The sequence below is a fragment of the Chiloscyllium plagiosum genome, chromosome 37, assembly GCF_004010195.1.
Source record: "Chiloscyllium plagiosum isolate BGI_BamShark_2017 chromosome 37, ASM401019v2, whole genome shotgun sequence".
In the NCBI taxonomy this organism is placed as follows: domain Eukaryota; kingdom Metazoa; phylum Chordata; class Chondrichthyes; order Orectolobiformes; family Hemiscylliidae; genus Chiloscyllium; species Chiloscyllium plagiosum.
In genome coordinates, this window is record NC_057746.1 from 2,498,325 (window position 1) to 2,513,141 (window position 14,817).

Below are 14,817 nucleotides of genomic sequence, written 5' to 3' on the forward strand. Positions count from 1 at the left end.
GAACAGGTTGATTTGAGAATTTTTTTAAAAATGCCATACATTCTCAGCAGATCAGGCAGCATCTGTGGAGAGAAACTGAGTTAACATTTCAGCTTGAGCTGACCCTTCATCAAAAAACTAGGTGCAATGCAAGGAGGTTCCTCCAACTGTCACACAACCTTTACCTCTGGTGTCCCCTGCACAGGTCTCCGACTTTTATCCACACAATCCTCCCCCTTTTCCATTACCACCCACTGTATTCACAGCATCACTGCCTCTTTGGATCTCAAAGTTAGAGTGTTCCTTATTTTTGTATCCTCAGAGATGGTCACGCTGGCGTCAATTTTTGAGTCAATCACTCCCCAGCTACAGAGTAAATCCTCAATTTACAATATTACTGTCTGAGAAGAGAAGCATTCATGAAATCACCCCCAAAGCCCAAGTGACGCTTCCTGTGACGTTGTGTCACTTCCAATGCAGACTCCCTCTCATAACCTTTTGCATATACCCTTCCCTCCTTCCTGGGCATGTGGTGATCCCACCACTGCTTGTCATCACTGTCTTGGATGTGGGTCTTCCTCTTCTGATCTGCTGTCAAACACATCCGAGGATGCCCATCCCACATTGATATTGTCAGTTTGAAAGTATCCGAGAATGAACAATGCCATTCCCACGCGAGAAATTTCTGTCAAACATTGACCAGGGGAACTGAGACAACAACAGCAATAAATAAGGTTTTATTCAATAGGACAATGACAAGTTTAAATCTCCAACTGATCTGCTGCTCAAAGTCACCTCCATTTCCCCAGTCAGTTTCCCAAGTTTCGGGAAACCCATGTTGGTCCAGAAATATTTGGATTGACTGTGAGAGACGTCAATCAGAGAGCCCAGCCACTCTGCCCATTGTCTCCTCTTCCTCTTCCAGAGCTGGTTCACTTCCTATAGGGACTGAAAACCAAGTGAGGAGATGGTGAGTGAAGGAGCAGCTTTTATACAAATTGTATCCCATAATATCCACACCAATCTTTAGACAGTCTAACTATCCTGTGGGCAATCAGGGGTGGAAATGTCCCTTATGCTATGTGAGAAGATCCAGCTGAGAGAGGTATTTACTCGGTGCTTTGTGCTGACTGTTTGACTGGAGCTGTGTGTTGGATATTGAATGTGTTTATTGGAAGCATTTCCCTCTGACTTCCAAGCTGTTTGTGAATGGTTCATTCCTGAATATGAGAAGGTAAGGTGTAAATACCTCATAGATGCGGCGTGTCTAAGGATTCTTACTGATTTCTTGTTGTTGAATTCTGTGTGTGTTGGGAGCTGAGTATTGTCCTGTGGATAGTGAATGGTCAGTTCTCTCTATTGGGATTGGATGTTTCCTGTATTTTAAACTTCCCCCAAAGCCTCCTGTCACCCTATCTCTATAATCATCTCAAAAAAATAAAAAAAAGGGAAGCTTTGTATTTATATAGAGGCTTCATGACACCATGCCTCTAAGCAGTGTTATAGGTAGGAAATGTGGCAGCCAGTGTGTGCCAATGGTTCTTGCACAAGCAGCAATATGATTTGTTTTTATTGGAGTTGATTGAGGGATTGTTAACAGCCATGCAGAGACTTATAACTTTTCAAGAGATTCCTATTCCCAGTCACTAATTTAAATGTATTGCATGACGATTTCAGACTTTTAGTTAATAAATCAAGGAAAAGCAACATTAACTAAACAATGACAGAAATTGCTGGAGTAACTTTGTAAGTCCCGGCAGGATCTCTGAAGAGAGAAACAGAGCCAATGTTTCAAGTTCAGTGACTTTCCTTCAGAACCCCTAAACAGGAACCCATGCATTAAGTTTTAACATACTAAAGTGATACTTTAGGAATTGCTAACTGTAGAATCACAGTCTTCACAGAGTGCATCAGGTCACCCATAGCTTTCAAAAAATACACCCCTTTTTGTTTCTTTAAATCGTATTTGTCAAAATCCATTTGTTTGAGTTTCCAGAGACATCTGAACTAACTGTTAACACTAAGGTTCCCTCCAGTGATTCCTTCCCTGGCTACACCAAGATGAATATTCTGTAGTCTTTAAATTGTCACAGGGTCTATCTCTTCAACCAGAGACGTGTATTCAACCACAGGGTGTATTCCCTCCCACATTCTGCTTGGCAGCTCACAGAGAGGAAACCCCCATTTCTAGGATATTCTGTTTATTACCTGTTACTCTTGTTTAACCTAGGTTATGTATATACATGTAACCCTCTGTAATACCTTCACTAGGTTCAAACCTGGGCTCTAAAGTATCCCCAGTGTTGCTCCTAACCTGCCTCTTCACTGGTTTGACGGTAATCATGGAATGAGGGCTGTGTCAGGCTGTGAGATTATGGTGGAATACAATGCTGCTGCTGCTGATGGCTCACTGCACCTCATGAACACCCAGTTTTGGAATCTGTCCTTAGCCCTTGTGATAATGAACATGAGGAACTGCTCATCATTTGGGAAGGGTGTGGTAGTTTTCATTGAACTTGTTTGACCTGAATCCATGGGACTCCATGTTGTTGACACAAATCAAATTTCTTTTTCCTGTTTACAGAGGGATTGCACTGTACTACACCAGACACTGCAGATAGACCCTGACCATCACCCAAGGAACAACCTCAAACTGTGGGAAGACATCCAGTCCCTTCAAAGCATGCTCAACACAGAGAAGGTTGGCCAGTGAAACCATCATCTGGAAATTCGTAGGGTCTTGGAAGCTCTGCTATGTTATCAGATCTGAAACTGGTCAGTGGTGTGGAACCAACCTTTCTGAATGTTTGGGTGATCGGTCAGGATGAGGCTGGGAAGAATTGTGAGTGGGCTCCAAATGTGATGAGAACTTCAATCATTCATCGAGCCTTATGAGCCTAATTCCTATTGGTGAGAGGCTGCTCAAGTGTGAGGTGTGTGAGGCGGGCTCCAGAAGTTTAGCAGATAAGGTGTATTTTGTTAGACAAACTATTAACACAAACAGCTACATGGAAGAGAAACCATTCAAGTGTGAGGTTTGTGATAAATCTTTCATGACCTCCACAAGGCTCCTGACACATCAGATGATTCACACTGGGGACAAACCCTTCAGGTGTGAGGTTTGTGAGAAGGCTTTCACTCACTCCTCCCATCTCCTGAGGCACCAGAGAATTCATACGGGGCAGAAACCATTCACATGTGATGTGTGTGAAAAATCATTCTCAATCTTATCAAATCTTCGTGTACACCAACGCACTCATACTGGGGAGAAGCCATTCTCATGTGAGGTGTGTGACAAGTCATTCTCAGACTCATCGAGTCTCCGCAGACACCAACGGGTTCACACAGGGGAGAGACCATTCGCTTGTGAGGTGTGTGACAAATCTTTCTCATCATCATCGCACCTCCATGGACACCAACGCATTCACACTGGGGAGAAGCCATTCACATGCGAGGTCTGTGACAAATCATTCTCAGATTCATCGAGTCTCCGCAGACACCAACGTATCCACACAGGAGAGAAACCGTTCTTGTGTGACGTGTGTGAGACATCATTCTTGTATTCATCGAATCTCCGTGTGCATCAGCGTATTCACACAGGTGAGAAACCATTCCTGTGCAAGTTATGTGATAAATCATTCTCAACATCGTCACTTCTCCGCATACACCATCGTGTTCATACTGGGGAGAAACCATTCAAGTGTGAGGTGTGTGACAAATTATTCTCAAGGTCTTCCAACCTTCTGGTTCATCAGAGGCTCCACACAGGAGAAAAACCTTTCAAGTGTGAGGTGTGTGAGAAATCATTCTCAAGGTCATCGCATCTCCTGCTCCATTGGAGAATTCACACACAGGAATAGCCCTTTAAATGGGAGATATTTTTTAAAAAAACCTTCATAATACCTTTGATCCTCCTGAAACCTCACAGGTTAACACTGGGGAAACTCTTCAGGTGTGATACTTGTGAAAAGACTCACCCACTATGCTAATCTTCTAAAGTCTTCACACAATTGATGGTCCTCCTGGAAGTTCAGCAAACACAGGTAGACCTAGGCAAGTTCTTATCAACTGCCATCAGAGTTGGTTCTCAATACAGTTTCACTGCGCAGGACATTTAGTGGGACTGGGACACAGAACAAGAAGCAACTTTCACTCCCATCAAACAACTAAATGATGACATCACCAGTGCTGAGGGATTATAATGTCAATAATGGAGTCACACTGCAGTGTGATGTCAGTGAAACAGGACTTGGAGTGACCCGCATGCAGTGAGTGTTTGTATCCAGACAAATTGAATAACAGTGTGTACAGATTGAGAAAGATGGATGGAATATTGTCTTTAGTATTTCAACCAGTACCTGTTTAGAGAGAAACTAGGTGTCAATTTTGACCACAAGCCAATGACATCTTGCGAAAAACATTTCTATTTATTCCAAATTATTTGCAAAGGACATCACTTAATTTGCTGAGTTGTCACTTGGAAGTGAAGTACAAGCAATGGAAACAGATGGACGTCACTGACTTGCTGTCAAGAGCTGCACTCTGAAGGAAGTCTGTGCTGGTACAGTATCTGAAATTTTCTAGATTCAACAATAAGTAACAGCATGACATGCTCTGGAAATCATCAACTCAGCAGAGACATTGAATGTCACAGACAGACATCTTGCTGAGATCAACCAAATTTCACAACAAGGTACAACCTTTCAGATGTAAAAGGACATTATGATGAAGGAATGGACTGAATTCATCAAGGGCACTCTGTTAATATGAAAGCCCTTGGACAAGCAAGTAATCACTCAAGGTGGTATCTTATGCAAAGGAAGCAGGTTAATTATTCCAAAAGAGATGCTGAAGCACATCCCACACAAACTATTAAGGAATCGAGTCCAGTCTGAGTAAGGTAAGAGCAGTGTTTTACTGGCCAAACATGAGTAATGAAATGAAGGATCACATCAGCCAGTGCAGTGCTTGTATTGAACATTAAACTAAACAAGATAAAGAGCTGCTCATGATTTGTGATATCCCAAACAGCCCACGGATGACGCTTGGAGTAGACCTCTTCATTCTTTAAGTTGCTAATGATACAAAGCTAGATGGAAAGGTAAGCTGTTTAGAGGACATAGAAAGGCTACTAAGATACATGGACAGATTAAGTGAGTGGTCAATACGATTGTTGATGACGTATAATGTGGGGAAGTGTGAGCTGTTCACTTTGATCATTAGAGGAGAGAAAGAGAATAATTTTCAAAAAGTAAGAAAAATCAAAGTGTGGATGTTCAAAGAAAAGTGTGTGCAGAAAATTAGCAAGCGGGTATAGTAAGCAATTCGGAAGATGAATAGCGAGGGATTGAAGAACAGCCAAAGAGAGGTGCTACTGCCATTGTATAGAGCTTTGCTGAGATTACATCTGGAGGACTCTGTGCATTGTTGGTCTCCACGCTTAAGAAAGGAAATATTGTACTGGTGGCATTATAGTGAAGGTTTAACTTAGTCTCTTTGGGATGAGAGGGATGTACTGTGATGAGTGGCTCAGTAAATTATAATAATATTTATTGAGGTTTAGAATTAGAGACAATTTCATTGAAACATACAAGGTTGTGAAAAGGCTTGAATCATGGACACTGAGAGTTTGCTTCCATTGATCAGGAAATCTAGAATTATAGGAACACAGTCTCAGGATAAGAGACCAGCTACAATCCTGTTTTAAACATGAAGAAGCTATTTCTTAGGTTTATATTTGGACTAGTGCTGGATCCACTGCTTTTTGTCATTTATATAAACGATTTGGATAAATACAGGTATGGTTAGTAAGTTTGCACATGACACCAAAATTGGTGGTGTAGTTATCTCAGAGTATAACGGGACATTGATCTGATGGACCAATGGGCAGAAGAGTGGCAGATGGAGTTTAATTTAGATAAAAGTGAGGTGTTGCATTTTAAGTAAGGCAAATCAGGATAGGACTTATACAGTTAATAGTAGGGTCCTGGGGAATGTTGCCAAACAAAGAGATCGAGGGGTGCAGAAGCATAGTTCCTTGAGGCACATGGGATAGTAACAAAGGCATTTGACTGTCTTGCAATAATTGGTCAGTGCATTTAGTTTAGGAGTTGGGATGTCATGTTGCAGCTGTACAGGACACTATGAGGCCACTTTTAAAATATTGTATTAAATTCTAGTCTCCCTCATATAGGAAGGATGTTGTGAAACTTGAAAAGGTTCAGAAAAGATTTACAAGGATGTTGCCACGGTTGGAGAGTTTGAGCTATAGGGAGAGGCTGAACAGGATGGGGCTATTTTGCCTGGAGTATTGGAGGCTAGGGGGCGATCTTACAGAGATTTATAAAATTATGAGGGATATGGAAAGGGTGAATAGCCAAAGTTTTTTTCCAGAGTAGGGCAGACCAAAACTAGAGGTATAGGATTAAAGTGAGCGGGAAAAGATTTAAAAGGGACCAAGGGGCAACATTTTCATGCAAAGGGTGGTGCATGTATGGAACAAACTGCCAGAGGAGGCGGTGGAAGCTGGTACAATTTCAACATTTAAAAGGCATCTGAAAGGGTGCATGGGAAATGTTTAGATGGATATGGGCTAATTGCTGGCAAAAGGGACTAGATTAACTTAGGATATCTGGTTGGCATTGGAGTTGGACCAAAGGGTTTGTTTCTGTGCTGTACATCTCTATGACTCCATAACTATATCTAACTTCTTCTTGAAAACAATGAAGTTTTTGCCTCAAGCCCGTTCTGTGGAAGAGAATTCTATATGCTCACCATTTTGTACATGAAGGTATTTTTCCTTATTTTGGGCCCAAACAGCTGACCCCATATCCTTAAACTGTGACCCCTGGTTCTGGACTCCCTGGTCATTGGGATCATCCTTCTTGCATTTACTGTTTGAATTTTAAAGGTTTCTACAAGATCTCCCCATATTCTTGCAACCTCCAATGAATGTAATTCTAACTGATTGAGTCTCTCTTCATATGTTAGTCCTGTTTCCCACGGATCAGTCTGGTAAATGGCCTTTGCATTCCTTCTCCAGCCAGAGCATCCTTCCTTAAGTAAGGAGACCAGAACAGCACACAATACTCTAGATATGGTTTTGCCAAGGCCCTGTACAATTGCAACAAGACATTCCTGTTTCTGTACATTAATCCTCTCAGTATAAACGCCAACGCAACATTTGCCTTCTTCACAGCCTGCTACACTTGCATGCTTACTTTCGGGAACTGTGTGTAGGAGAAAACCTGGGCCTCACTGCACTTCCTCGTTTCTAATCTGTTGCCATTCAGATGGTAATCTGCCTTCCCGTTTTTTTTTCTGTCAATGTAGAAAACCTCATTTTTATTGATATTATACTTAGCTGCCATGCATTTGCCCACTTAGTCAACTCGTCCAATTTTTTGTTTATTATAGCCATTACAGAAACATGGCTAAGGGAGGGTCAGGAGTGGCAGCTTAATGTGCCTGGGTTCAGGTGCTTTAGGTGGGACAGAGGCAGTGGAAAGAGGAGAGGGAGAGTTGCATTTTTGATTAAGGTGGGTGTCAAAGCAATAGTCAGAGATGAAATAACTGAAGGATCACTCAGTGATAATTTGTGGGTGGAGCTATGAAATAAGGGAATGGTGACGTTATTAGGGCTGTATTATAGGCCCCCAAATAGTCAACAGGAATTAGAGGAATGAATATGCAGGGAGATTGGGGAGGCTTGTAGGAGCATCAGGGTTGTAATAGTAACGGGTTTTAATTTTCCTAACATAGACTGGGACTGCCAGAGTGTTAAAGTCTTAGATGGAGTGGAATTTGTTAAGAGTGCTTAGGAAAATTTCCTCAAGCAGTATATACAGGATCATACAGTCATAGATTAATACAGCATGGAAACAAGCTCTTCAGCCCAAACTGGTCCATGCTGACCATGATGCCCACTCAGCTAGCTCCAACTGCTCGTATTTAGTCCATATCCCTCTCAACCCTTCCCATCCATGTACTTATCCAAATGTTTTTGAAATATTGCTATTTTACCTGCCTTAACCACTTTCTCTGGCAGCCCATTCCATATAAACACCACACTCTGCATGAAAAAGTTATCCCTCAGGTCCCTCTTAAATCTTCCCCCTCTCATCTTAAACCTATGCCCTCCAGTTTTCAATTCCCCATCCCTGGAAAAAAGACTATCTGTATTTATCCTATCTATTTCCCGCATGATTTTATACACCTCAATAAGGTCACCCCTCATTTTCCTATGTTCCAAGGGGTAAATTCCTATCCTGGCCAACATCTCCCTATAACTCAGGTCTACTAGTCCTGGCAACATCCTCGTAAATCTTCTTTGCACTCTTTCCAGTTTAACTATGTCTTTTCTATAACAGGGTAACCAAACCTGTACACAATACTCCAAGAGCGGCCTCACCAATGACTTACAAATTGTAACATAATGTCCCAACTCCCATACTCAATGCCTTGACTGATGAAGGCCAGCAGGCTAAATGTCTTCTTCATCAACTGTGACACCTCTTTCAACGAACTGTGTACTTGTACTCCTAGGTCCCTCTGTTCTACAACACTCCTCAGTACCTTACCATTTACTGTATAAGTCCCACCTTGGGTTGACTTTCCAAAGTGCAACACCTCACACTTAGGGTCATCGAATCATAGAGATATACAGTACGGAATTCTGGATTGAATTGCATATGCCAATCCTCAGCCCAGTTTGCCATTTGATCAAGATCCCTCTGTAATTTTTGATATCCTTCCTCACTAGCAATAATACCTCCCAATTTGGTCCTACTTGGGAAGGGGCAAAACTCAACCTACTCTTAGGAAATAGGGCAGGACAGCTGACTGAAGTGACAGTGGGAGAGCACTTTGGGACCAGTGACCACAGTTGTATTAATTTTAAAATAATAATGGAGAGGGACAAAACTGGTCCATAGGATCAGGTTCTAAACGGGGCAAGGCAAATTTTGATGGAATTAGGCAGGAGGAGCTTGCAGGGGTTGATTGGAGTAGTTTGTTTGCGGGAAAAGGGACCTACGGCAAGTGGGAGGCCTTTAAAAGTGAGATAGCTAGAATTCAAGGTCCATATGTTCCTCTGAGGGTGAAGGGCAAGATTGGCAGGAATAGAGAACCCTGGGTTGACCAGAGATATTGAGGTTTTGAGCAGAAAGAAGGAAGAGGCATGGCCAAGTACAGGCAGCTGAGATCAAGGGAATCTCTGAAGGTATATAGGGAATACAGGAGTTTACTGAAGAAGGAAATCAGGAGGACAAAAAGGGGGCATGAGATAGCCTTGGCTGAGAAGATTAGGGTGAATCCAAAGAGATTCTTTAATTATATTAAAGGGAAAATAATTACTAGAAAGAGAATAGCAACCCTCAAGGACCAAAGTGGACATGTGTATGTGGAACTGCAAGAAATGAGCGAGGTCCTAAATGAATATTTCTCTTCAGTTTTAACATGGAGAAAAACATAAAAACTTGGAAACTTGGGGAGGTTAGTGATGATATCTTGGGACAGTCCATATCGCAGTAGGGAGGTGTTGGACATATTAGAATGTATGAAGCTGGATAAATCTCCTGATCCTGACCAGATATATCCAAAAACCCTGCAAGAGGCTAGAGAAGAAATTGTGGTGGCCCTGCTTGATATTTTTGCATCATTGTTATCCACAGGTGAGATCTGGAAGACTGGAGGATAGCCAGTGTTGTGCCCTTATTCAAGAAGGACTGCAAAGAAAAACCTGGGAACAAATTACCAGTAAGCTTAAAATCTGTGGTAAGTAAGTTATTTGAGAAGCTTCTGAGGGATAATATATACATGCATTCGGAAAGGCATTTGATTAGGAGTAGTAACATGGCTTTGTAGTTATCATGCCTCACAAACCTGTTAGAGTTCTTTGATGAAGTGACCAGGAAGGTTGATGGGGGCAGGATGGTAGACGTAGTCTATATGGACTTCAGTAAGGCCTTTGATAAGGTTCCATATCGAAGGTTAGACTGCATGGAATCCTAGGGGAGCTGGCAAATTGGATACACAATTGGCTTGATGGTAGGAGACAGAGGGTAACAGTGGAGAGATGCGTGTCAGACTGGAGGCCTGTGACTAGTGGTGTGCCTCAGGGGTCAGTGCTGGACCCATTACTGTTTGTTGTCTATATCGATGATCTGGATAAGAATGTCCAAGGCATGATTAGTAACTTTGCTGGTGACACTAAAATAGGCAGTAATGTGGACAGTGAGGAAGGTTATCAGAAATTGCAGCAGGACCTTGATCAGCAGCACGGTGGCACAGTGGTTAGCACTGCTGCCTCACAGCGCCAGAGACCCGGGTTCAATTCCCGACTCAGGCGACTGACTGTGTGGAGTTTGCACATTCTCCCCGTGTCTGCGTGGGTTTCCTCCGGGTGCTCCGGTTTCCTCCCACAGTGAATTGGCCATGCTAAATTGCCCGTAGTGTTAGGTTAAAGGGGTATGGGTGGGTTGCGCTTCGGCGGGTCGGCGTGGACTTGTTGGGCCGAAGGGCCTGTTTCCACACTGTAAGTAATCTAAAAAAAAAGCTGGGCAAGTGGGCCAAGAAATGGCAAATGGAGTTTAATATAGATAAGTGTGAGGTCTTGCATTTTGGAAAGTAAAATAAAGGTAGGAGTTTCATGGTGAATGGTAGGGCCTTAAAAGAGTGTAGTGGAAGAGGGACCTTAGAGTTCAGGTGCCTGGTTCTCTGAAAGTGGAGTCAAATGTAGAAAGGGCAGTGAAGAAGGCTTTTAGCACACTAGGACAAAGTGAGGACTGCAGATGCTGTAGATTAGAGCTGATAATGTGTTGCTGGAAAAGCGCAGCAGGTCAGGTAGCATCCAAGGAGCAGGAGAATCGACATTTTGCGCATGAGCCCTTCTTCAGGAATGAGTAAAGTGTGCCAAGCAGTCTAAGATAAAAGGTAGGGAGGAGGGACTTGGGTGAGGGGCATTGGAAATGCGATAGGTGGAAGGAGGTTAAGGTGAGGGTGATAGGCCTCTCAGCAGCTGCTGAGTCAAAAGTGGCTGCAGCATGTTTAAACAACTGTATACAGCATATTTCCTGCTATAAAAGAGGGTGTGGGAACCCCTCTGATCCACGTGCTGCTGGTTCCGTGTTTTCATTGATTTATCCTTCTTGATTCACCACAGAAAGCTCTTCGTAAATTGGGTTTTCATCGCTGGTTGGAAAACCTGGGCCAATATTAGCAGTAGATTTAGCACCGATTGTAGTTTGTGGAGGTGAGTTCCAATCCTCCCCCATACTTTGTCTGTCAAAGTGTTTTCTCATTTCAGTCCTGAAAGGTTTGACTTTAATTTTTAGATGATGCCATCATCACAGACTCCCTAATTAGTAAAAACAAGATTATCTCCATTCATCTGATCTTTTCACCTTAATATCTAAAAACATTGATCAGATTGCCCCTTAACATTCTAAACTTTGGGAAATATAATCCTAGCCGAAAATGTGTTGCTGGAAAAGCGCAGCAGGTCAGGCAGCATCCAGGGAACAGGAGAAACGTCGATTCTCCTGTTCCCTGGATGCTGCCTGACCTGCTGCGCTTTTCCAGCAACACATTTTTGGCTCTGATGTCCAGCATCTGCAGACCTCACTTTCTCCTCAGAAATATAATCCTAGTTTGTTTAATCTCTCCTCATACTGTAACCATTCCAGTCCAGGGATCATTCTAGTAAATTTATACTGCACCCCCTCCAAGGTCAATATCTCCTGCCTGTGGTGAGGTTCCCATGACTGCTCCCGGTATTCCAGGCGTAATCAAACTAGGGCTTTTTATCACTAAAGCATGATTTCTAACCCCTTGTATTTGATTGTTTCAGATCTCCAGCATCTACAGTTCTTTGTTTATTCTATCCCTTTGTATTATTTTTCTGTTTATAAAGGACAGCATTCCATTGGACTTCTTGACTAATTTCTGTCTCTGTTTTTTGACGTTGGCCTGATCTCTATACCTAGATGTCAATGTGCCTTTTGTAATTTGATGTTTCTATATATGTTGCTTACATGCCACTAATTTTGTGTCATCCATAAACTTGGAGAGACAGGCCCATATGTTTAAACATGAAGATCGTCTTTTCAGCAGTTTGGACTAAAGTTCTGCATCGGGACCCTATGGAAATTCTAATGCGTGAACCTGTGCAGAAGATGTCTAGTCTGATTTTTAAACTGCCAGTTAATATTTTATTTCTTAGTTGATAGTCATGTAAATCTTAACAGCAGTGCAGACTTTCACTGAAATCCTGGATGTTACCAGGCTAATTTAAAAGATTCCCTTTGTCTTTTTCATCAATAATTTAACACTAGCAAGAAAAAGCAGCAGCTGAATTGGAGAACTTGTGAAACTGCTTTTTGATGTTTAATACGTATTCCAATTGTGTAACTCTGGAAAATGTGTGAAAAAGATGGAGATATCATTTAGTCTACAGAAGTTTTCATATAATTCAGGTGTTTATTGCATTTAAAAAGGGCATTCTGGTGCAGCAGGAAGTATTTACCTTTTGAATCTCATGAGTGAAATATTTCTCAAAACTAAAAGTGATACATGTAACAAGGAGCTCTTTAATTTGCTAATTACATTAAGAGCAATGAATTATGTCATTTTGATTTAAGAATATTTTTAAAACACGCAATGTGTTATAAACCACATGCACGAATTGCCTGTAAGCTGATTTGAGCTATCACTTCAACAGGTTTTCCAGAAACCATTGTGGAATCAAACTCTGAACAGAAGATATGTTTACCTCCTGGCCCCTCAGAAATCGTGCTTTGTGTGTTGTAACCATGAGCCTACTGCTGAGGGCACGGAGCAAGCAAGGAAATGATTGGACATCTCTTTGAAATGTTGGATGGTGACCTGAAGACAGCCTCAAAATGCCACACTGCCTTATCAGAGCTGATGAAAGTCACGACAGCACTGAATTTCTTTGCCTCTGGGTCACCTCAGCCTGATATTGGTGACTTGTGAGACATTCCCGACAGCAGTACGAGGGCCTGTGTTCACCAGGTCACTGAGGCCATTTTCCATAGAACTTCTGATTTCATTCACTTTGATATGTCCTCTATGAGAATGAAACAAAGGGCTCTTATGTTCTCTAAGATCACTGGCTTCCCAGATGTGATTGGGCCTGTCGATGGAACACACATTCCACTGAAGGCACCAAAAGAGAAACCTGTTTTGTTCATCAACAGGAAGAGCTTCCATTCACTGAACATGATGATTGTATGTGGTACCCATATGAAGATCCTAAATGTAAATGTGGATAACTGGAGAAGTGCACATGATTCCTTTGTCCTAGTGACCTCAAGGTTGTACCCGACCATGAGTGTGTCACTGGGAATTACAGGCTAGTTACTGGGGCATGAGGGATATCTGTTGAGGACGAGGCTGATGAAACTGTACCTGAGGACTAGTAACAAAGGGTATGAATGACACAATCGTACACATGTAGCAACACATCAGGTGGTGGACAGAACAATCTGGTTCCTCGAGTCACGTTTCCATTGCCTGGACAGGTCAGAAAGCACTTTATGATTCTCACTGGTGAGTGTTGTGTGTGTAGCATAACTTTGCCATCCACCCAGAGAATGCTTTTGAGCCAGAAATGGAAGAGTTGGAGGAGCGCAATGTGGATTCAGATGCAGATGGGCTGCTCAGAGGACGTGAGAAGTCTCCAGCAGGAGCTGCCATCATAGCAACTCAAGATTGCCTGGTTGCTACTGCTTTCAGACACTGTGAATTGAACAGTCCCTGTTTGTCCTTCCTTCCCTCTCAAAATAAAACAAGAATGGTACTTACAAGTCCAGCCTTACCATTGGAAAGACCTTTGAAATAGTTACTGCTGAAGAGGGTAAAACTCAGCTGTTCAAACAAAAGATTATTTAAAAAAATCATGTTTTCAAATATTTAACATCTTGAACCACTTTTCATGAGCCTCTTCTGAATAAAATATTTAAGAAAATTTTGAAAGATGACAGTGTTATGATGTCAGCTGATGGTAAAACCAACAAATTGGACTCCAGAATGAAGCCTGGCATGTTAGATCAGAAGTTAAGTTTTTCTTTTGGTTAGCATGGTTCTTCTCTGAACACACAGGAGGGGGTCAGTCAGCTCAGTTGGCTGGATGATAGGTTTGTGATGCCAACAGCTTGGTCAATCGTCCTGGCTAAGGTTACCATGAAATCCCACCTTCTTAACCTCACCCCTTGCCTGAGGCACAGTAACCCTCAGGTTAAACCACCAAATCCTCTCTCTGATGAGAGAGTAGCCCTATCATCCTCTGGGACTATGGCAACTTTACCTTTAACGAAAAAAAAATGTTTATCATACAAAGGAAGAAAAGCAACAAATCAGCTTTCTGACAATTTATAAAGATCTTAGCATAAGCAGTACAATGTTTTAACCTGTTTCCCAACACTATCCTTTATAGATACTCAATTCCTGATAAATATCACTTCTTTATCAACTTTTTTTGCTTATGCAACTCTTTTTATTGTCTGATTCTTGAACTGCTGGAATAGTATACAATTTCTTTATAAATCTGCTGGCATTTTGGTTTCAATTCTTATGGCTTAAACCTCTCTTTTCATTCAGATAACTTAACAATTTCTATCCACTCTCACAACCTGAAAATTCCACAGAACCTAAACAATTGTTGGGGTGACTGGTTCCTCCAGAGAGGGATCTTTTTGCTGCCAATTTGAAGTCATAAATATCTACAATACAAAAAAAGGTCCTTTGGCCCATTGAGTCTGTGACAGACCAAAACAATCACCTAACTGTTTTAATTCCATTATCCAGTACTTAGCCTAT

At 42.0% G+C, this 14,817-nt stretch overlaps 1 protein-coding gene across 5 annotated transcripts; it reads left to right on the forward strand.

The window, feature by feature from the left end:
- The first annotated feature begins 910 nt into the window (after window positions 1-910).
- LOC122541617 (zinc finger protein 227-like) lies at window positions 911-13,475 on the forward strand. Of its 5 annotated transcripts, none has more exons than XR_006309626.1 (5): window positions 911-949; window positions 2,564-4,879; window positions 9,651-9,753; window positions 11,141-11,230; window positions 12,698-13,475. XR_006309626.1 is itself a non-coding variant. In XM_043678513.1 (2 exons), the coding sequence occupies exon 2, from the start codon at window positions 2,871-2,873 to the stop codon at window positions 3,837-3,839; it is 969 nt and encodes a 322-aa protein (XP_043534448.1). In that variant the 5' UTR covers window positions 937-1,084; window positions 2,564-2,870; the 3' UTR covers window positions 3,840-6,124. The 5 variants fall into 5 exon arrangements, 1 of the variants encoding a protein (XP_043534448.1); XR_006309625.1 differs by having other exon boundaries at window positions 937-1,084; XR_006309627.1 differs by lacking the exon at window positions 911-949 and adding an exon at window positions 1,106-1,213.
- Window positions 13,476-14,817: the final 1,342 nt, after the last annotated feature.